Source organism: Aricia agestis, chromosome 2 (assembly GCF_905147365.1).
Source record: "Aricia agestis chromosome 2, ilAriAges1.1, whole genome shotgun sequence".
NCBI classification, from domain to species: Eukaryota; Metazoa; Arthropoda; class Insecta; order Lepidoptera; family Lycaenidae; genus Aricia; species Aricia agestis.
Window position 1 is genome coordinate 12,885,843 of NC_056407.1, and position 22,892 is coordinate 12,908,734.

At 37.8% G+C, this 22,892-nt stretch overlaps 1 protein-coding gene across 2 annotated transcripts; it reads left to right on the forward strand.

Moving 5' to 3' along the window:
* The first annotated feature begins 5,815 nt into the window (after positions 1 to 5,815).
* LOC121739713 (phosphoglucomutase-2) lies at positions 5,816 to 21,148 on the forward strand. Of its 2 annotated transcripts, none has more exons than XM_042132251.1 (12): positions 5,816 to 6,148; positions 8,258 to 8,425; positions 9,392 to 9,483; positions 12,260 to 12,505; positions 12,705 to 12,927; positions 13,337 to 13,521; positions 15,574 to 15,773; positions 16,850 to 16,971; positions 17,737 to 17,913; positions 18,558 to 18,657; positions 19,047 to 19,197; positions 20,806 to 21,148. In XM_042132251.1, the coding sequence occupies exons 1-12, from the start codon at positions 6,080 to 6,082 to the stop codon at positions 20,909 to 20,911; spliced, it is 1,839 nt and encodes a 612-aa protein (XP_041988185.1). In that variant the 5' UTR covers positions 5,816 to 6,079; the 3' UTR covers positions 20,912 to 21,148. The 2 variants fall into 2 exon arrangements, with proteins under 2 accessions (XP_041988185.1, XP_041988186.1); XM_042132252.1 differs by having other exon boundaries at positions 17,737 to 17,910; positions 18,555 to 18,657.
* The last annotated feature ends 1,744 nt before the right edge of the window (positions 21,149 to 22,892 follow it).

Here is a 22,892-nt window from a genome sequence, read left to right on the forward strand (position 1 = left end):
CTTATACAAAAACAATGTTTCCAATATTAAGATGGATGGGATTAAAAAGATTGGCCGTAATAGAGTATCAATAGAATTCGACACCGCAGAAAATGCCAATGCCTTTTTAAGCCTTCCTGTTATCACTAGGGCTGGGTATGTAGTCTCAATCCCATTATTCAGCATTTCCCGTATGGGTATTGTTCGCGATGTTCCCGTGGAGTGGTCCATGGAGGAACTGGTTAATAACTTAAGAGTCCCATCAGGTTATGGAGAAGTTATGAAAGCCCGGAGACTAAATCGGAAGAATTCCAATGAGCAACAATCCTCATGGTCCCCAACCCGATCTGTTGTCCTGACTTTCTCAGGACAAAAACTCCCTCCACGCGTTTATTGTTACTTCACATCATTACCCGTTGAAACCTACCTACTCCCGATCATTCAATGCAATAAATGTTGTCGTTTCGGGCACGTTAAAGCCCTATGCCGATCAAATCCTCGTTGTTATAAATGTGGCCAGTCACATGAAGCAGAAACTTGTGAGGTTACAAATCCAACTTGTCTGCTTTGTGGAGGATCTCATAATGCTAATAGCTCATCCTGTCCCGAACATGCTCGCCAAAAGGAGATAAAGGTTGTTAGGTCACAGGAGTGTATCCCATACATGGAAGCTTCGGCTCGATTTCCCCATGTGACACGCTCCTTTGCTGACTCTGCCAAGACCTCTCCCTCCTCTATCACCCCTGCTTATCCCAGCCTGCAATCCAGAGCCCAATCCAAATCTCCTGTCACAACCTCATACAGGAAAACTGTATTTACTCCCCGCCGTACACCCACTCCTGTGGTTCCTGGTTATGATCACCAGGCTCACAGAAATATCATAAATGAACCCGCTTCTCAATTGCCAAATGGGTGTGCATATCCCTCAAGTACTGACATTTCACCGAACGACAACTTTATTGACTCCCTCATCAATACCCTCATCCAGTTAATCTCCCGATTTGGTGACTCTGGGCTACCGAACAAATCTCGTGCAAACCTGACTAAGCTGCTTAATACAGTTCTTAATAATGGATCAGTTCCCGATGATTCAGTGGAACTGCCGGAGCATTAGAAACAAGAAACAGGACATATGTAGGTAATATTGCAAATAGTTTTAAGCCATTGATTATTGCCGTCCAGGAAACATGGTTAAAGCCTGGTTCGCGTTTTCGTGTCCCTGGCTACTCATGTTTCCGGGACGACAGAGTTGATGGCAAGGCTGGAGTAGCCATTTTGGTCTCCAGCAAATGTACATATTCAGTAATGTCTCTGCCTGTACATAGTAGTTTGTTTAATATTGTGGCTGTCCGTATTGTAAATACTGTATATATATCTGTATATATTCCCTCTCCCAATCCTACAATCCTTTCTGAACTCTCATCCATCCTGTCCTCTATATCTCTTCCTCGGGTTGTATTAGGTGACTTTAATGTTCACCATACATCCTGGGGGTCCTATTTTAATGATCCTAATTCATCCCTATTCATGGATATCTTAGATGACAATGACCTGGTGGTGCTTAATGATGGATCTCCCACTCGTAGGGTCTCGCCTTTGCAGAACCCTAGGAGTGTGGTAGATCTCTCGCTGTGCTCACCGGCCATTTCTTCTTTGTGTTCATGGTCTGTCCTCTCAAGTTCCTATGGTAGCGATCACTTCCCTATTAGTATTATAATAACATACTCGACAAGACAGACTATAGCGCCTAATCCTCCCAGATTTAAATACAATATCCAAAAAGCAAATTGGCCGGATTTTGCCATAGCTACGGACTCCAAAACAAACTTAATTCCAAACTTAAACACAAATAATCCTCACATTCACTACCAAAATTTAAATCATGTCTTGTTGCAAGCGGCAGAGATTTCTATTCCGTTAAAAAACACAGCATCTTGCAGATTGTCTCCGCCGTGGTGGGATGAGGAATGTACATCAGCTTGTAGACGTCGCAAGGATGCTGAAAGACTCTACTCTAGGTACATGACCATGACAAATTTCCTAAATTACAAAAAAAATTCGGCCGAGGTTTCAAAATTATTTTCTGAAAAAAAGAGAAAAGGATGGCGACAATTCTGTTTAAGTTTGTCTCCTTCAATAGTCTGGAAAAACATCAAAAAATACCGTGGATCACTTTCGGAAAGCAATTACCGACAGTCCAATGATCCTTCTGAGTGGATCGACGCATTTTCGCGAAGGTTGGCTCCCCCGACGGCTCCATCTTTCGATGAACTTCGCGTTTTTTCTTCTTTAGGATCTTCTTCAAACTGGCTAGACTCACCATTTTCTGTGGAGGAATTTCGCCTGGTTCTAAGCTCACTAAAGGATACCGCTCCTGGTGCAGATGGAATCCCATACTCCTTTATTGTCAACAGCGGACCAGACACACAACATCTGTGTCTCAGGATTCTCAATGACATTTACCAGTCGGAGGTTCCTCCGGAGGAATGGCGTTCACAAATTATCTTACCCATTCTTAAGCCAGGTAAACCCAGCAATGATCCTACCAGCTATAGACCTATAGCTCTGTCGGCGACTTTAGGAAAAATTTTGGAACATTTAATCAAGAACAGATTGGAGTGGCTAATGGAGAGTCGGGGTGTGTTATCTAAAACACAGTTTGGTTTTCGAAAAGGCTTTAGCACCACGGACAGTGTAGCAACACTCGTGACCGATATCCGCATCGCCTTTTCGAAAATGGAACATGTGGTAGCGGTGTTCCTGGACTTATCATCTGCGTACGATAATGTCAGACTTCCGGTGCTCAGGCAAAAATTGCTTCAGCTGAGCGGCTCGACAAGGATGACAAACTATATTTGCAACTCCCTTTCTTCCCGTTCCGTCGTCATCTCCACCCAAAATTCCCAACTTCCTCCTAGTATAGTCTACCAAGGCATACCTCAGGGTAATGTCCTCAGTCCCAGCCTTTTCAATTTTTATACCTACGACGCTGACCTCGTCGTCAATGGTTTTTGTGAGTTCCTCCAATACGCAGATGATTGGGCCATGTATATTGCCTCAAAAGATATTGCGGATTGCTCCGCCCGCCTCAACTCTGCCATTCGCTATCTTACTGAATGGATGGATAGACATGGTTTGTCCATTTCTATCGCCAAAAGCTCTGTTGTTGTTTTTTCTCGTTCCAGAACCATACCAGATGTCAACATCGGTCTAAACCAACAGGTGCTCCCGGTAAAAGATACAGTTAAATTTTGAGGCGTTTATTTGGATTCTAAGCTGTCTGGTGTACACCATATCAACTATGTAGCGAAAAAATGCGAAAAGAACATAAACGTCCTACGCTCTCTCTCAGGTGTCTGGTGGGGTTCACATCCTTTCACGCAGAAGCTGATGTACAATGCTCTGATCCGAAGCCACCTTGACTATGGTTCCTTCCTTTTAGAACCATGCAATAAAGTACCTCTAAAGACTCTCGACAGGATTCAAGCTAAATCACTGAGAATAGTTGTCGGAGCTATGAGGTCCACACCTATTAACGCCTTACAGGTTGAATGCGGGGATCCCCCTCTTAACATCAGAAGGCAGTACCTTGCTGACCGATTTGTGTTTAAGTTATTTCAAAACTCCTCCCACCCACTCCTTCGCAAACTTCACACCCTTTCGCAATTAGTTGGCTCTTCAACTAGCTACTGGTCGCATAGGGATCCTCCTTGCATCCTGATTAGCTACCAAAAACTCTCCCGTCTACCTTGCCCTATTTTCCAATCTAGATTAAACCCCCTCTTTTCCACTCCCTATAATGCACTTACCCTCCATCCAAAAGTGCTTCTAAATTTTCCAATTGATAAGGGCTCTGTTTTTGCTAACACACAGTTCAAACAAATTATTAATCAGCATTTTAGGGACTGGCTGCTTATTTTCACAGATGCATCTAAGCTCTCGGAGGGCAGCTGTGTTGGAGTGGCTGTATATATCCCTAGAGTTGTGTGTGTGGTGCTAAATTTTAAATTACCTCCAAATTCATCTGTGTTTACAGGGGAAACCCTAGCTATCTTAGAGGCACTTACCTTTGTTGAGTCACATCACCTCAATAAATCTATCATATTGTCAGATTCTAGAAGTACCCTGGAGGCCATTAACTCCAATCAGTTTTGCTCCAAGTGCAAATTTCCTTTGGTCTTGAAAATAAGACAGCTTCTCCTTAAGTGCTACACAGAACATATCCAAGTTGTTCTGGCTTGGATACCAGGACATACTGGAATTACTGGGAATGAAAACGTAGATGCATATGCTAAGACCGCAATAACAACAGGTGCCTCTAGCCACTATATGGTTTATTGCCAGGATTTACTTCCTTTAGCTAAAGACAACATGTATACCAATTGGAATAATGAGTGGACACGAACCAGTGTGAATAAGGGTAAATACTATTTTGATATCCAGAATAGTATCCCTGTTAAACCTTGGTTTTCTAAATTTAAAGAAGCAAGCAAAACAGTGTGCTCAACAGTTTGCCGAATCAGACTGGGTCACTGCTGTTCACCTGTTTTCTTAGCCAAGATTAGGGTTAGAGACAGTTCCCTTTGTGAGTGTGGCATAGACGAGGGCACTTTAGATCACATTTTTTTCTCTTGTCCAAAGAACCAATCCTCTCTATATGATATTCTTCCTCCTAACATCCCTCGCCCTAGCAATTTAAAAACCGTCTTATCCTTTGTAAATACTCCCTTTGTAAAAACTTTGTGTACATATATACATACAAACCAAATTAAATTATAAGGTGTGGTACTAACTCTTCATGTTTGTGTTTGTTTTAGGTTAAGGAATTGTCAACAGACACCGTACGCGTTTCATAATTACCGTACCCTTGTTTTTCCACAAAACCTCTCTTTAGGCAGATTATTCGTCAACGCACTCTGACATTGGCGATTCACCAAGGAGCCATATTTTAAAAAGAAGAAGATTTCTTGGGCAAGTGAGTTATTTATGCGTTAAAATGCCGAAAACTAGTAAAATTCAGTTATAAAAAGTTATTTCTAATATGAATAATTATTTGTCGGAAAGAAGGTCTGAAGGGATCGACTCATCACGGACTTTGTTGTTAACATGACTGGTACCTCATATAGTGTGTACAATGTGTAAATGTGTGAATTGGCTAATTTGTGACTAATTTAATTTAAAAATTCTGTTTTTAGGTGTATATTGATCGTCTGTAATGAAAATACGAAGAGAAGGTCAGACCTCCGTTTTATTTTCTACACCTAAGAATAATGAAAGAAGAATGAGTCAGAGATGAGATATTGTAACATTGAACAACTACAATCTGAAGATCACGAAGTGTCATAATAGGAATCTGTTAAATATTTAGATTCTGAGTTTGATGAATAACTTAAATAAAAACGAATAGTCAAATTATAAAGTTGTATTTTTTAAACTGTCTAATGCCTATAGTTTTAAGGGAGTTTATTTCGTGACACTTTAAAACTATACTTACATTTATGTGCTATGATGTTGTAAAATGATTTCTGGAAACGTTTATATTAAAATAATTAGTTTATATTATTAAATTAAACACTAGCTAAAAATTGTTCATTAGGCCAATTCGTAAGTGTATGACTGTACTAGATGTTGCCATAATCATAGTTCATTTAGCGCCCTCAGCACAGGTTTTTTATTTTTCTGGTCAGGCTTTAGAATATTGTTTTCCCGCCATATTCAAACTCGACACTTGCCATGGTTATAGAGCCGAAGTGCCATAATAAGAATAAAGAAAAACATTATCATTGACACTTGACACTTGACAGTGGCAAACAAATTGTTTATTTTTTATGCTGTCAAAACTCGTTTAAAATTTAGATCCATTTACGCAAAATATTCAGATTATTTTTGCGGTTTACGAATCTCAACACAATTCTCGGAGTAAAACGGTCCATTTTAGCATAATAAAACAGTTTACTCTTTTTATCATTTTTTTATCTCTACCAATATACACTAACCTATTCATCGTCGCCCAGTGTAAAGGAAATCTATTTAAGTGCGGCGTTTAGGCAGATCAGTGCCCGATTATAGCTTAATATCACTCCGGAGACTACAACTGAAAATGGCTAATTGTAGTAGCGGTGACTCCAAATTAGATGCCGCTGTGGAAAGCTGGCTTAAACATGATAAGGTAATATTTATTTTTTCGCTTTGTATCTTTCCTATGAATTTTAGGACAGACCAAGCCAAGGCCGAATAAAAAATCAATGCTTTTAGAGTTAATCACACAAGACAGACCTATTAACTCTGGTTGATGACTAAGACCTATTAACTCTGGTTGATGACTTCTTAGTCATGTTAATTATAATCTGAAGTGCCATGCGAGCATTTACTGTGTCCACTTAAACTTACTCACAATAATGGAATAATCAATTATTAGCTACAAGATTTATAGTATTCTAGACAGTGGCGGGGCAAGACCTAAATTTGATGTGGGCACGATATATCTTGCGAGTCCTCTTGATGAATGATGCAAGAGAACGGATTTGTTGAGAGAAATTAATTTTTGACTTTTATTTATGAATATCAAAACGTTTGGTCCCTTATGCAGGGCTTACACGGGTGACTATAGCCGCACAATTTACGCCACTTGATAACAATAAAAATTATCGAGTTTTAACAGCACTGCGAAAATCGTGTAAACCCCACATTAGACCGTGAGGCGTTGGTGGCCGCCCTCATCGCCTACGCCTTACGCCACCTTTGATTCTACATGAACTGTGTAAATGATCTAAGATATAATAGCTCGCAGAATAATTTTTATGGTGATAATTCGGTGATATGTGACATGATGAGTTGCATGAGTTCTATTGTTTGAGGTCAAGGAAGTTTTATATCACAGACTGCAAATTCAATCGTTGTGCATTGACAATAAATTCAAAGAAGATAATTTGAATCAATAATCAAGGTCGATGTCATTATTGCCTATTGAATGTAACATTGATAACAATAAAAATTCTCGAGTTTTAACAGTTTTTAATAAAATTTTACTACAACAAAGTTTTAACAAATTGTGCATCTTTTTGAAAGTTTAGTAGGAGCTGTCCTAAATTCATGTGTGTGGCCTAATTATTATCTGACTTCATCCAATTGTATCTAGATTTTAAATAGGTCTCTCTTATTAAAAATTTATTACTGCTTTTATCTTAATACTCAATGTAAGTTTGAATAAGAAATGCTAGACTACAATAATTATTGTAATATCATCAATGCTAATCAAGTGTTGAAAACAGAAAAGGTATATCAAGACATTTTTTATACATGTACTGCACCGATTTTAATCGGCGAGGTACTGTAAGTATATATTATTGTTGAAATTGGACAAGTAAGATGGATAGTAATTGAGGGGGGGTCGGGCCCCCCAGGACACCCCCCTTATATATGCCTATGTACACCTGCATAGTTATACTGTTCTTTATCAAAATAAAGGCCATTGGATCTTAGCTGCAGCTCTCAAACTTAATTTTGTAAGCCTCAGCAATAGTGAAGGCTGGCTCCTAAGTGGGAAGTTCTGATAGTTGCTAGATTCCAACGGCCTATTTGATAAACAATAAATGAAATGGGATCAAACTCATCAACTTCTCCATCTGGCTATTATTGTCTATCAAAGTTTGTCTTATCCAACATAAAATATGAGATATTACAGAATGTAACAAATTACAAAATAAAGTGATAATACTTTAGGGTGTGTATGGGTCCCACGTATAGATTTCACTGTGAAAGTAGTGGCAGTGAAAGAGCATAAAAACAACATGACTAGTCAGTCCTTCTATAACAACATATCTTTTTTTTTTTATGAAATAAGGGGGCAAACGAGCAAACGGGTCACCTGATGGAAAGCAACTTCCGTCGCCCATGGACACTCGCACCATCAGAAGAGCTGCAAGTGCGTTGCCGGCCTTTTAAGAGGGAATAGGGTAATAGGGGAGGGTAGGGAAGGGAAGGGAATAGTTGAGGGTAGGGAAGGGAATAAGGGTAGGGGTTAGGAGATTGGGCCTCCGGTAAACTCACTCACTCGGCGAAACACAGCGCAAGCGCTGTTTCACGCCGGTTTTCTGTGAGAACAAGGTATTTATCCGGTCGAGCCGGCCCATTCGTGCCGAAGCATGACTCTCCCACGTATATCTCTCTGTAAACTAATTACTGCTGATTGTTAGAAATCCACAGTAAAATTTTAAGCGTTAGTTTAGAGTTAGTTTAGTTTAGAGTTTAAAGTTTAGAGCGTTAATCTCTTTTGTAGAATCCAGCAACGCGTCAAGAAGTGTTGGACGACATCAAGAATTCGCGATGGGACAAGCTGAAGAAGACTATGATGAGCCGTCAGAAGTTCGGAACTGCGGGGCTGCGCGGGCGCATGGGCGCCGGATACATGTGCATGAACGACGTCGTCGTGTTGCAAACCGCTCAGGTGACACAATAGTGCTAATTTTTTGATGTTTCACGTTTCCTGCATGTTGACAGTAGTGTATCTCAACTGTGTTTTTCGAAATAAGAATATTTTGTCTCAATACACTTTTTCACACAATAAACTGGAAATGTGTATGATATGAATTTCCACAAAAAATCAACAGTCAATTTATTGCAATAATGTTCTGAACAATATGTGTTCAAAGATGATAAAAATATATGTTATTCTCCATGTTCCGTTTTTCATCAGCACAAAGGTTGCCATGTAACATAGTCCTTTTAGAACCCAGATGTGAATTATACACAAACTAATAAAAGTTAAAAATCAGTTTTAAATATGTCTATTCAATAACAATGTCATCTTGAAAACAATAGCACCTTAAAATCTTATTTCACACAGTTCTTTTTTGCGGCGCTAACAACGAAGCAATTAAGGCTGCTTTTGAGGGTCATTATAATTTTTTTGGTCGAGGCTCGTCAGAGATATGCGAATCACGATAGTGCCATAGTCCATAGTGCATTGTATAATATTGTGACGCAATCTCTATATTACACCTTGTCCTCGAGTGGCCATTGAGTGTACCTATCTAATAAGACGCGATACAGTTAGCGCTATTTCGCCATCATACAAATATTAATAATATGTCAATTCCTATGGTATACCGCACGTATACCGTATAAGCGATATCCCAGGCCCAGGCCCAGGGTGTAACAAAACAAAGTGATACTTTAGAGTTTAGGGTATTCCATGTGGCCCTTACTTAGAGTTCACAGTAAGAGTAGCAGCGCCGAAAGAGTTACTTTTCTGTGAGAAACGCCCAACGCGACGCCATGAATTTACACGAAATTCTGTAGGTATTTGTTTTATTTTATTTTATATAGTTATAGAGCTACATGATACATCCGCCCTTTTATTTAATTAGAGTACAACTTAACTCAAACATAATCTGCTCTTTATCTGTTTCAGGGTCTGCTGTCCTACATTCAAAAGGTGTCTGACCACAGCCATCTTCAGAACGGAATAGTGGTCGGCTACGATGGCCGGTATAACAGCAAACGGTGAGTTTCTCTATGTAACAATAAAATATTTTTAAGTGCTTAGCTTAACATCTCTTGAGCAACATCCCGCAACTTTATTTTTCCGCAATGAAGTTTATCTACCAAATTTTTTTTTCACTTTTGTATGGGAAAACTCGTGACGCTCGGGCCCTTGCTCATACAAAAGTGAAAAAAAAATTTCGTCTTTCAGCGCTGCTACTTTCACAGTGAACTCTCTACAAGGAACACGTACGACACCCTAAAGTATTATCACTTATTTTTGTTACACACTGTATATTATGAGACTTGTGACCTCTCAGTATCTACATACGAAATTTCATCTAAATCGGTTCTAATCGGCACTTTAAGGTGAGGCAAACGAGCGTAATTTGTGAGTTGTGACTTGTGAGTCGCAGAATTTCTGCCGCGTAATTATTTTTTACAAATCATGACTCACAAAATTACGCTCGTGTGAATCAAACAGGACTTTTGTATGAAACTGAATTCAACAGAATTCTGCCGAACTGAAATTCTGCGACTCACAAATCACAAATTACGCTCGTTTGGCTTCACCCTAAGCGTGAAAAGGCATTTGCATTTGTGAATAATCAATTATTATACATAATATTAGTATGGGTGTACACTGTAGGTACGCGTTCTTTTATACTTTGCACCAGTTTCTAATCATTGCATTTACTGCACTCCGAGACCTGAAAATGCGCTTATTTATCGCGAATGTACGGTTCCCGAACCCATTAATTATTATTGGTCGACATAATATTTTTATAGTGACTAATAATAGTACTTAAATTCGTTGACCGAAATTGTACATCGAAAAATAAAGTAACTAAATAAGATTTATCAATTTCGTGTTTACTCCTAATAATACTCGACTGGGGGTCAGTAGATAACGTACGTATTTTGTGGTTGTTTATCTTGAAATAATGACGTCAACAGGTCAAGTGTTATTTTCGTAAAAATATCGAATATAGAAATTGTTTCAGATTTATATTATCTATCGTAGCGAGCATTGGGCGTACCGAGGGGGGGGGGGGGGGCAGCTGCCCCCCCCTGGATCATGTTGACATCCCTACTATGTATATTATCTAGTACTTTTATCTATAAAAATTAAGAAAACGAATTTTTGCTATTTGTTTGCAATAAGTACAATATTTTTACAACTAAAATTATTAATTTTTTATAAACACCTAGCTTATGAAAAATTTGATTTGCCCCCCCTGGCCCAGAACCTGGGTAATTAAATTAAGAAATTAAAAAAAAAACCGCCAAAACAACTTTAAAAAGTAATGAAATAATATTCACTGGCTTTAAGTTCAAATAATTCCTAACTTGTGTGAAGTAATATTTTAGTCCATAATTGTTGTCACGGTGTGTCGGGGGACCGCAGTAAACTACAACCTACCAGTGGCGAAGAGTCCATATAACCCGATTCCCGTCGGCTTCCCTTTTGGAAAATCGAATCTATGGGCCAAATACATGTATCTCGTACTATTAATTGTGACTCGTACAGCTGAGACTGTTGTCTGACAGATTATTTGCTGTCGAAGGAAACTTCGTTTTCCAAACTTAGTTTTGAATGATCGTATGTGCCGAGTGCCGACACGCATACAACTTAACTCAGAAGGCATTTTTCAAAGGCATCATTATCAAACTTGAAACTCGAACATTGTTGAACATCAGTGCTGAGCGTTTTGGTATGTAGATTTTTTACTCCGGCTTCCCTTCCGAAAATATTCACCCTTCGCCACTGCAACCTACAACCGCTAAGTCGCTGATTACCTATCTCGAATCTATCTATCTAGCTGTGAATTGATCCTTAAACTTGTTATGCGAAATCAAACATCTACAAATTAGCGGTCCCCCGACACACCATGACAACAATTATGGACTAAAATATTACTTCACACAAGTTAGGAATTATTTGAACTTAAAGCCAGTAAATATTATTTCATTACTTTTTAAAGTTGTTTTGGCGGGGCTTTTTTTAAATTTCTTAATTTTATTTTATTTCATACTTTTTAAACTTGTCTTGGTTATAGTGCAGAATGATTCCCATCAACAGAATCATATTCTCATGATTACCATCTATCAATGTCCTTTTCGATGAGGCCGTTATTATGAGCCCAAACATGAAACCTCCACTTTGGGTTCATAAGAAGCTCGGTTCCTATAGAATCCAGGTGATGCTGCAGCAGCAGCATGTAAATATCTACTGTTTATACTTTATCTACTTCTTACTGGTTGTCGCAATTAAAATAAGCCCAAACACGAATCCTCTGCTGTAAGTTGGCGAGAAATTAGATATCCTATTGATTACCAGGTGATGCTGCAGCACCAGGTCAACTTTATATTATTATGTGTATACGTATATTGTATATTCACAAATGTCACGAACTAGAATGAAATATAAAACCCATCAAACGTATACAAGTTGCTAACGGAATTTCATGAACCAGATAAACCCTGATTGTCCAGCACTGAGCAGGCTGATGATGATGAACTATAGATAAGAACACTCTCGATCATGTCAGCTTTCAAACAAAAAAAAATAGATCAAAATCGGTCCACCCGTTTGGATGCTACGATGCCACGGACAGTTACATACACAGACAGACAGACAGACACGTCAAACTTATAACACCCCTCTTTTTTGTCGGGGGTTAAAAATCGACTTATACATAGTATACTTGAATATCCTTAAAAAGATTAAAATAATAAATAAATAAGTACGGAAATTCTTTCCAGATTAAGTACTTTATTTCTAATTTTTTTTCAGTTTCGCAGAGCTGACGGCAAAAGTGTTCGTGTCAGCGTCCGTACCGGTGCACTTATTCTCGAACGTGTGTCCGACTCCGTTCGTGTCGTTCGCAACGATACTGTACGGTGCGGCAGCGGGCGTCATGGTGACCGCATCCCACAACCCGAAAGACGACAACGGGTATAAAGTGTATTGGAGAAACGGCTCGCAGGTCATCACGCCTCATGACGACAATATACTGGACGAGATCTGGAGCTGCTTAGAGTAAGTGGAATTTTCATTTTTTTCCAGTAATTTGTTTATTACGTTATGAAGTCGCCTCTACACTTCGGCGGGCGCATGTTCAAACTAAATTCATTTACTGAATTGACGCAATTTTTACAATTGATTTTGGCCTTCCATTACAAAAAACTAGCATTTTCTAACTATCAATATATTTTTGTAATTATTCAATACATAACAGCATTCCAGACGAGCATTGGAATATAGAGGAGATCTGCTCTCACGAATTAGTAAAAGACTGTCTACAAGAAGTGACAACCAAATACATGGAGTTCATAAGGTCGAGTCTACACGATGAGGTGTTGCAACAGAATAAGGCCGCGGAAATAAAAACCGTGTATAGCGCGATGCATGGAGTCGGATACCAGGCTATATTGAAAGCGTTTGAGGCTGCCAATTTGAAGGTAATTTAAAATCGATCTTGAAGATATAGTTTGTCTTAGTCATAGTCACGAATATACATTTCTGTGCTAGTATACCAGTTGAAAATCGACTGTGACATACTAAAGCACCTGCTGTTTCATACAAAAGTGCAAAGTATGAAACAGCCGATTTTAATAGAAACTTGCGACACAGGCAGAGATGAAAATAGTCAGGAATGTATTTTGCAGACCTTAAATGGAATAATTAACCATTATTCAAAACCTTCGATATGTGCAGGACAATTTCTTAACAAACACAGCACTAGACAGTTTAATCAACTCAAGGGAAAAACAATAATTTCCTTACAATGCCTTTTATATACATCGATTTACCTTAAATTAATTATATACATGTTTGCTTTAAATTAATAATACATTAATAATAATTCAGGAGCCGATAAGCGTCGTCGAACAACAGAATATTGACCCCGACTTCCCAACGGTGACTTTCCCCAATCCTGAGGAAAAGGAGTGCCTTGAACTTAGCAAGAAGTTAGCGGAGAAGAATGGTGTGAAGTTGGTGCTAGTCAACGATCCAGACGCGGATAGGCTGGCTGTTGCCGAATATGATGATGAGTAAGATGTTTTTTTTACTTCTTCTTTTCCTTCATTTTTCAGAATTTGTTTCCTTTCAATCCGTTTCAGGGCCGTAGCTAGGGGGGGGCATAGTGGGGCAATGCCCTACCTTAAAATCACAATGCCCTACCTTAAAAATACCAATAATCGGTCAAGTGCGAGTCGGACCCGCGCACGAAGGGTTATACCGCGCACGTACCGTTATAGAGCAAAAATAGTATGGGACCTACCTACCTACAACCCTTAATTTTTTTTTAAACTTTTATTATTATTTATTAAATTACATATATTATTAAGGCCTTTGTGAAAATTTCAAGTGCCTACCTGTTGTCATCATTGATAGTTAAGCAAAAAATGTTAGAAAAATCACGTTTGTTGTATGGGAGCCCTCCTTAAATATTTAATTTATTTTGTTTTTAGTATTTGTTGTTATAGCGGCAACAGAAATACATAATCTGTGAAAATTTCATTTCTCTAGCTATTACCGTTCTTGAGTTACAGCCTGGAAACAGACGGACAGACGGACAGACATCGAAGTCTCAGTAATAGGGTCCCGTTTTTACCCTTTGGGTACGGAACCCTAAAAAGGAAGACCTAAAGGACTTGCATTACAGGTATTAGACAACAGAAATATACTTTATTCTTATATAAACTATACATTATATAGTTAAGATTTTTATTATACCTTTAAAAACTTTTTGTTCCGTTGGCAGGATTCGAACCCGCGTCCCCCGGATTAAGCTGCCACACGCCCAACCATTGGGCCACAGAAGTCGTCGATAATAATTCTTTGTTCTGTGTATAGATGGCATTTGAATCACGATTACATGAAGCGATGCGTCCATTTAATTATAATCTTAATGAAAAAAAATGATGTAGTACTGCAGTGTGCGAGTCCACATTTTCAACTTTAACTGCAATTAATAAGCCTCAAAGACTGTCAATGGGTCACGAAAGAATGGCTGGTATGGTATTTCTGGCCTTTGAAAAAAAAAAAGAACAAAAAAAGTTGATCTGAACGAAGTTCTTCGCATTTTTAATAATATGGCGAATCGTAGAATTTAGCTGTTTTAAATATTTTATGTTATTTTATTATTAATTATTATTTTAATAAGTTTGCAGAAACAATAATAATCTAAATATATTTTTAGTCGTATCTATTGACTCGTATCACCCAACCCAACAATTAATTATTATTTCCTCACTCTCACTCACACGTGGATCGCTACATCCAGAAGTTTAACCATATTGTTCGCTTGTTCTTCGTAATTGAGGATTTAATAATATGTAGTTCTTAGATATAGTGCTCATGCTTTGTCACAGAATTTTTTTAAGTATCTAAGAATAACTATTGAATGAATTGAATACATCATTGACCTAGAGATAAATCAAAACAACAAATACTAAAAACAAAATAAAATCAATATTTAAGGATTCGTGTTTTTTGGCCTTTTTTGCTGCATATTGATATTAATGGCAACAGTAGGCACTGGACATTGCGAAATCACTTAATTAATTAATAATACAATTAAAATAACATTTATATTTAAAGGGGGCTCAATTACAAAAAACACAATTTTGGCCTATTTTTTATCTATAACGGTACGAAACCCTTCGTGCAGGAATCCGACTCGCACTTGACTGATTTTTTTTGCTTCCGCCCTACCTGTAACCGACGCTGCCCTACCTCAAATTTGACTCTAGCTACAGCCCTGATCCGTTTCCTCAAATTTTGTCAAATGAACTATAGCGCGCTGCTGCAGTCGCCGTGCGTGCATGTGAGCGTGCGTGCTGCGTACATTCGTGCGTGCGTGCATGCGTACCTGCGTGCGTTCACCGCGTGTATTAAAAATCGAGGCAGTGATCTTATCGTTTACTTTCCAGACAAGAAACAATTACCAAAAGCTATATAATATGGAGAGCTATTTTAGATTCAATTATAAATGTTACGATTTATATCATTTTTATTTACCAAATAAAGCCGCCTTAAATAACTCAAATAACCATTGATTTTGAGAACTTAATAACAGCTTTTTTACTATTATATTTCAGTCGTAAAGAATGGAAGGTGTTTACCGGTAACGAGATGGGTTCACTCCTCGGCTGGTGGGTTCTGGAGCAGCACTGCAAATACAGCACTCAAGATGAGCAGCGGTTCGTGCTGGCCAGCATCGTCAGCTCCAAAATGCTTCGGGCTATCGCCAAGGGAAGAGCGGAGTTCGTTGAAACACTTACCGGGTTTAAGTGGATGGGTAAGTTGTTTTATATTGGCCTAGAGATGAAAGATTGAACGATGGCTATAATTATTAATTAGTTTATTTTAAATATCTCTATGATACTATTATAAATATTTTATTACTGAACACGCCTTGTATGTAATGTGAAAAATTAACAACAAAAAAAGTGAAATAGCCTCATTAATCATGACTAGGTTCACAATTTTGTCATAAGTCATAACGTTTGCATATTAATAGCGACAAATTAGCATCATAAAATGACTTAGCACAAAAACACTATGTTATTGTTCCTGATAGCTTAGTCCACTGACCTCCATTATACAAGTATAATGGAGATCAGTGGCTTAGTCCCAAAACCGTGATAAATTCTGGGCACGCTATTATTATTTTATTATAATTACTAATAAATATTCAGGGCGACCGAAGCGAGCCCTAGTATATCCCAAAAATCACAATGTTTACATTTTGTAATATACTTTACGGAAAAACTATCACGCCTATTGATTTGTGCTTTAACATAGTATTTTTTATTTATATGTAGATGTGTTATCATCAGTCAGTCGAGGTTTTTTATATGTAGATGACGTGTTATCACCAGTCAGTCAAGGTGTGACAACGCGAGCCTTCACAAAGCTCGGCTTTTAGCTAGTTAATAATTTTTTTTTTTTTAATGAAATAAGGGGGCAAACGAGCAAACGGGTCACCTGATGGAAAGCAACTTCCGTCGCCCATGGACACTCGCAGCATCAGAAGAGCTGCAGGTGCGTTGCCGGCCTTTGAAGAGGGAATAGGGTAATAGGGGAGGGTAGGGATGGGAAGGGAAGGGAATAAGGGAGGGTAGGAAAGGGAATAGGGTAGGGGATTGGGCCTCCGGTAAACTCACTCGGCGAAACACAGCGCAAGCGCTGTTTCACGCCGGTTTTCTGTGAGAACGTGGTATTTCTCCGGTCGAGCCGGCCCATTCGTGCCGAAGAATGGCTCTCCCACGTATAAAAAGTCTCCCACATACGAAAAGTATGTCCCCTGTCGTTGCGGCCCGACATAATATTATGACGTCATACTTTAACTGAATAATTTAATAATATGTTCAGGCAACACGACTCTGCTGCTGCTGCAACAGGGCAACAAGCCGGTGTTCGCGTTCGAGGAGGCCATCGGGTACATGTGCAGCCCGCGCGTCCCGGACAAGGACGGCGTGTCCGCCGCCGTGCAGGTACACAGTACACACGACCATGTAACATGATGCATTGAGATGTCGACATTTAAGGTCTAACACCACGTAAATCACTTTTTGGCCATTTCAAAATTTTGTTGCCATTCGCTAGAAAATCGGAAGACGTATCGTATTAATCAGGAACACGTATCGCTTAAGAGGGCGACTAACCCCAAAAATCAAACATCGTTCTTCTCTCTTCACACTCACGCCCGTCTTTCATATGCCAGTATTTCATATGCTAGGTATATCTCTCAATGATAGAATTTTATACAATGTGTTAAAATATTAACTTAGTTTAATGCACGGTTATGGGAATATAGGTTTATAGGTATGAAAAATTCGTGAAAATTAGATGCATAACGAATTTAGCCACAAAGTAGTTGCGTCATCTAGTTGCTGATAAATCCTATATTCACGCTCATAAAAAAATAATGCTCGTGCTGAAAAGATAGTAATAAAAGGCTCCGTCATCCAGTCGAACTTCTGAGTTCTGACTTATATATTCCGTGGTTCTGACGTTCGTTCGTCGTTCGTTCGTCAAAATGCGCCGCTAATGCGCCGAATTTGTGTGTTCACAGTCCCGTGCAAAAATCCAGTAAAAATAGTTGTTTTTACCTCTCAAGCCCTAAGCGACCGCGATAACAGAATAACAAGAGATTTCCAAGAATCCGCGATCGAGGGATTATTCTTGACTTCCCAATTTTCTGACTGCGACCATGGCGCCTAAATTAAATAATATTAAAATCCTGTTTCATCTTTCAGGTGGCGTCACTAGCTTCCATGCTGTACTCCAAAGGGTCGAGTCTACTGAAGATGCTGCAGGAGCTGTACGTGCAATACGGCTTCCACATCTCGTACAACTCGTATTTCATCGTCCACGACCAGGCGGTCATGCAGATGATATTCAGCAGGATCAGAAACTACCATGGACCGGGAATTGTGAGTTTTTAAAACGCCTATATTAGCTCGGGCTGTATGTATGTAACGGAATCTTTGAGAACGATTTTTAACCATCTCCAGCTGTAGTCTTATTAATTTCAAACATTGCATACTAAAGTAATTTGTTCAAATAAAAAAAGTGTTTTTTTTTTGTTTTTTTCGTAAAGATAATCTTGGGAGGGCCTAATTTTCTTTAATTTTTATTAGTATCACACTTATGGCCTCACTCAAGAGATGCTATGAAGACGATAGAATTGACATAAACTCTGTATAAGTATTGTATATTAAACTCTTGACTAAAAGGTTAAGAAATGATTAAATGTCTCTGTGTACGGCTGTACGGCATTCGGTTATGAAGCTTACGTCATCACTTCCTAGGCCGAGCGGTGATATCTTAAATTTTTTTTGGTACCCAATTTAATGTAAAAATCAAAGGACAACCAAACTACTCTACATTTTTAATAAAGAAACGAGACTGGAACCTTCGCATGTCGATTCGAATTTTAATGACATATATGGAGCAATTCAGCACTTGAAAGAATATTATTTGTATCAATATTGAAAAACATATTATAATTTATATTGACTTCTACTTTTTCAATAAACTAATAAATAAATAATCTCATTTACAAAATATTTTTCAGTATCCCAAGAAGGTGGGCTCGTTGGAAGTGAAGTTCCTGAACGATTTCAGTGCTGATGTGAAGGTTCCTGACACGGGAAATGGATTAGACAGACGCTTGTGTAAGTTAATATTTTGCTTCAGAACATCTAAATAAATGCAAAAATCAAAATCAAAATCAAAATTGTTTTATTTCTGAATAAATTTAAAATAAATGTTTTCAGAAAGTCCTACATGATGCCTACCACCATATAATGTTATATATGCATATAATGTTTGTGCGTCATCTTAAAGATGATATGGGTGACAGTTCTCATATAAGGAATATGAGAACTGTCACGGATTTTTTTTACAAGAAAACAAAAAAAAAATGTAATGGAATATACCATCTACAAAAACAAATGTTTCCTATAATTGTAAATGAATAAAAATTGCTAGTCCGAATACGGAAAATGTTCGTCACTTACGAGGCAACTGTAAAACCAAAAATAAAATTATATTTTTTCTCTAGCGGTACTAGGCACGGGCCTCGAAGGCACATCAAGCGGCGAGATGATCCTGCTGCAGTGCACCAACGGACTCAGCGTGACAGTCCGCACCAGTGGCACGGAACCCAAGCTCAAGTTCTACACCGAGCTAGTCTGCGACGCACCTACATATGGGTACGGTTGCATTTAGTATGCCATAAATTAAGTGATAATACTTTAGGGTGTTAATTATGTGTCCCTTAGCATGTAGCTGCGCTGAATGATTTACTTTTAAGGCACAATTTACACCGCCGCGATATGGGACGGAATGGAGGCGTCAATTTCGCCTTATGCATGGAAATTGACACCGGAGAATTCTCGAGAATTCAGTTCATTGTGCTATGTATGTACAGTTTTGTTGCAAAAAGTCGCTTCCATTCTATTACATTCCGAGCCGGTATAAATTAATCCTAACTTGTATGTTTCTATAAGAAATGCCCCAACGTCGTGGATTTGTCTGTACAATAATAAGGAAAAGTTACTTATTCAGCGCTGCTTCATGAACTCTATATCTTATATCTTTAAACGAGTAATTCTTGTATATATATAATTGGAATCTCGGAATCGGCTGCAACGATTTTCATGAAATTTAGTATATAGGGGGTTTTGGGGGCGATAAATCGATCTAGCTAGGAATCATTTTTAGAAAACGTCATTTTATTCGTGTTTTATCGAATACCGAGCAAAGCTCGGTCAAATAGCTAGTTATATAATTATACTAGATGTTCCGCGCGGCTTGGCCCGCGTAATTTGGAATATCACGGAAACCGTACATTTTTCCGCAAATATAGCCTATGTCCCTTCACGTGGTCTATTCTTCATGTGTGCCAAATAACATAAAAATTTCTCCAGTAGTTCTTAAGATAATAAGCAATTTCAAATAATTTCCCCCGTTTTTTCCACATTTTCCTCAATTTCTTCGCTCCTATTAGTATTTAGCGTGATAAAATCGGACCAGTAGTTCCTGAGATTAGCGCGTTCAAACAAACAAACAAACTCTTCCGCTTTATAATATTATAGTTTGTGCGTTTTAAGATGATATGGGTGACAGTTTTCATATTCCTTGCTACGGGTTTTTTTTACAAGAAAAAAAATCAAAATGTAATAAATTATATTCCATCTACAAAAACAAATGTTTCCTATAATTGTAAATAAATAAAAATGAAAAGTAGTTAAATGCTAACTTATTAATATAAAATTATACATATTTACTGTGAAATAGGAGTATAAAATTATTGTTACGAAAACATTTGAAAAATGTTAGATGCATGAAACGGAACTTTTGTCAATAGAGATTGACTCTGTTGAATCGAAATCAAATCGATAAAAAAGGGCGGCCATCTTAAATCGCCGGCACCACTGAAATGTCAGTACGAAATCGATAATTTCGATTGCAATTCCTTTACGAAGAGATTCGATATTTTTAAACTATCGATTAATTTTTGTTAGGTAACTTACCTAGTATTGTCAATTATAATGTGTCACGCATATCATCATAAAACTCACAAACTATAGTATAGAATAATATGTATATCCTCTTTTGTTACACCCTAGAGATGTGATACTTTTACGCAGAACGAGAAAATTAAGTATTGTGGTGACTGGTGACGTCTAAGCTCTAGCGCAAACTCATTTGCTGGTGGCATATTCTTTGCCAATACTTGTTAGCTACCTCATCACTAGCCGCTCACATTTTTATAACTTATAAGTATGGCAACCAACTCATCGTTTTTTTTCTCGCAGGGAACAAGAAGCCAAGAAAGTGGAATTGGAGAAAATGGTGAAGGAGTTTATCGACGAACTCATTCAGCCCGCAGAGCATGGACTCGTTTGGCGAATTTTTTTTTAATAATACGTCATTCAAACACATAATAAACATTTTTTCAAACATTCCTAATTCGACATTTTAATATAAATTTTGTTATATTTTGTTTCTCGAATAAATAGCTACATAACGTAGACTACATGATAATTATTGTATTTCTGTTGCCAAAGCGTTGTGAAATTGATTTCTGTGATAGTGTTACTTATTTATTAAAGTATGGCTTAGTAATCTCAGTTACCTCTAAAAGATGTGTAAAAGCAAAATATAAAATTTATTGTTATTAGAAAAATAAAATAGACTAAAGCATGTTTTGTTTTATTTTAACTAACCTAACCTAACCTAACCGGTTAACCCTTACACGTTTATAATAAGTCCAAGAGAGTAAATATGATTTTGTTTGTTTATATTTATATGTTTTGGTCTAATTGAACATAAATGTAATATATTACATAACAATTATATGTATATTTATATTTTTTTGAATGGGACACGGGTGTCCCTGTATGCGCGAAGGTAGTACATTTTTCAATATATCGCAAAAAATACTACAGCACTTTTATTCCGAAATGAAACTCAGATTGCGAAAAAAACTAAGATTTATTTAATTTTTTTTCTTACTATAATGTGAAATATAAAATTTAATGCAAGGTAAGAAAACAGTTCCCGGCTATTTTGCTGTGCGTAAAGCGTGGATTCAGGAATAATAATATTATCATCAATCATTTTATCAAAATCTGAAACTGTATTGAAAAGTTTCACCTGTGTAATTTCTATGTTACTATTCAAATCAAATATTATATATTTTGGACTTCTCCGAAGCTATAATCAGCTGTCATCTCCGAAAAACAGCGTGGCGAATATGAGTTTTTGCGCCATTTGAAAGAAGGAGCTACTCTCGGCGTACTGGATTACTGACTAGAAATAATATTATCTTCTAGAGGCGTTGTGCTCGGCTCTATTTCAGCAGTCGATATTCCTGCCTCCATATCTTAGGCTAAAAAACTTTGGTCTTCTTCGTCGAGAAGCAAACCAGAGTAGACAGAACTAATGAGTAGGCCGACTCAGAACTCAGAAAAGATCTCGAAATTTATACCGTATACGTCGCCCTCAGTACTAATGCGTTACTAAGCATTATGAAACATGTTGAAAGTGACAGTCACGCCCAACTCGCGTTTATTCGCCAGTTTGTTTGAAGTCAAGGTACCTTAGTTCTGTCTACTCTGAGCAAACTATCCTCGTCGTCGCTGTTGTCAGCCGTTAGGATTTGAAAAACAACATCTTCTTGAAGCTCAAATACTTTGAATCCTATATAATACATCATCTGTAATAATAAACAATAAAATGAGAATGATAAAATACTAAATATAGCCATGCAAACACTTTTATAAATTGAATCAAAAAGTTACCTATGACGCATATAGGGACACCCGCGTCCCTTTGTGTATTTGTACATAATATGCATTATTTTACCCAAAAAAACCACATATATTCAATAAGACGATAACTTTACTTACCAATAAATACGATATTATGAATAGAATTACCGTAAAAAGTCACTTATCATAAATAAAATTGTAATCAATAATTATTTCTTGGGGAAAAATGTTTCACTTTTCGCGCCTGTGATATTTTTGACAGATAGTCTTTTTTTTCATTATTGCCAGTGCGTAAACTAAAATATATATCATTAATTATAAAAAAATATGTCTACATAAGGTTTTAATTGGCCAGTACTGCAGAAAATCGTAAAAATTTTGTGGGGACAAATGTGTCCCATATGCGTGAAAGGGTTAAAACCGGTGTCTCCTCGCACGTGCGTGCGGGGCCGCGGGAATTCAAATTCTTCCGCAGCCCCACACTAGTGCTGGCTCAGTCTGTACTCTGTCCACTCCTCGTCTCCTGCACGGGGTACTGAGGTGCTCAACTATAGTCTGGCATAAAAGTGAATAAATTAAAAAGTGGCAACGTCGTATAGATTCGTAGTGTCATCCCTTTCAATTTCAAA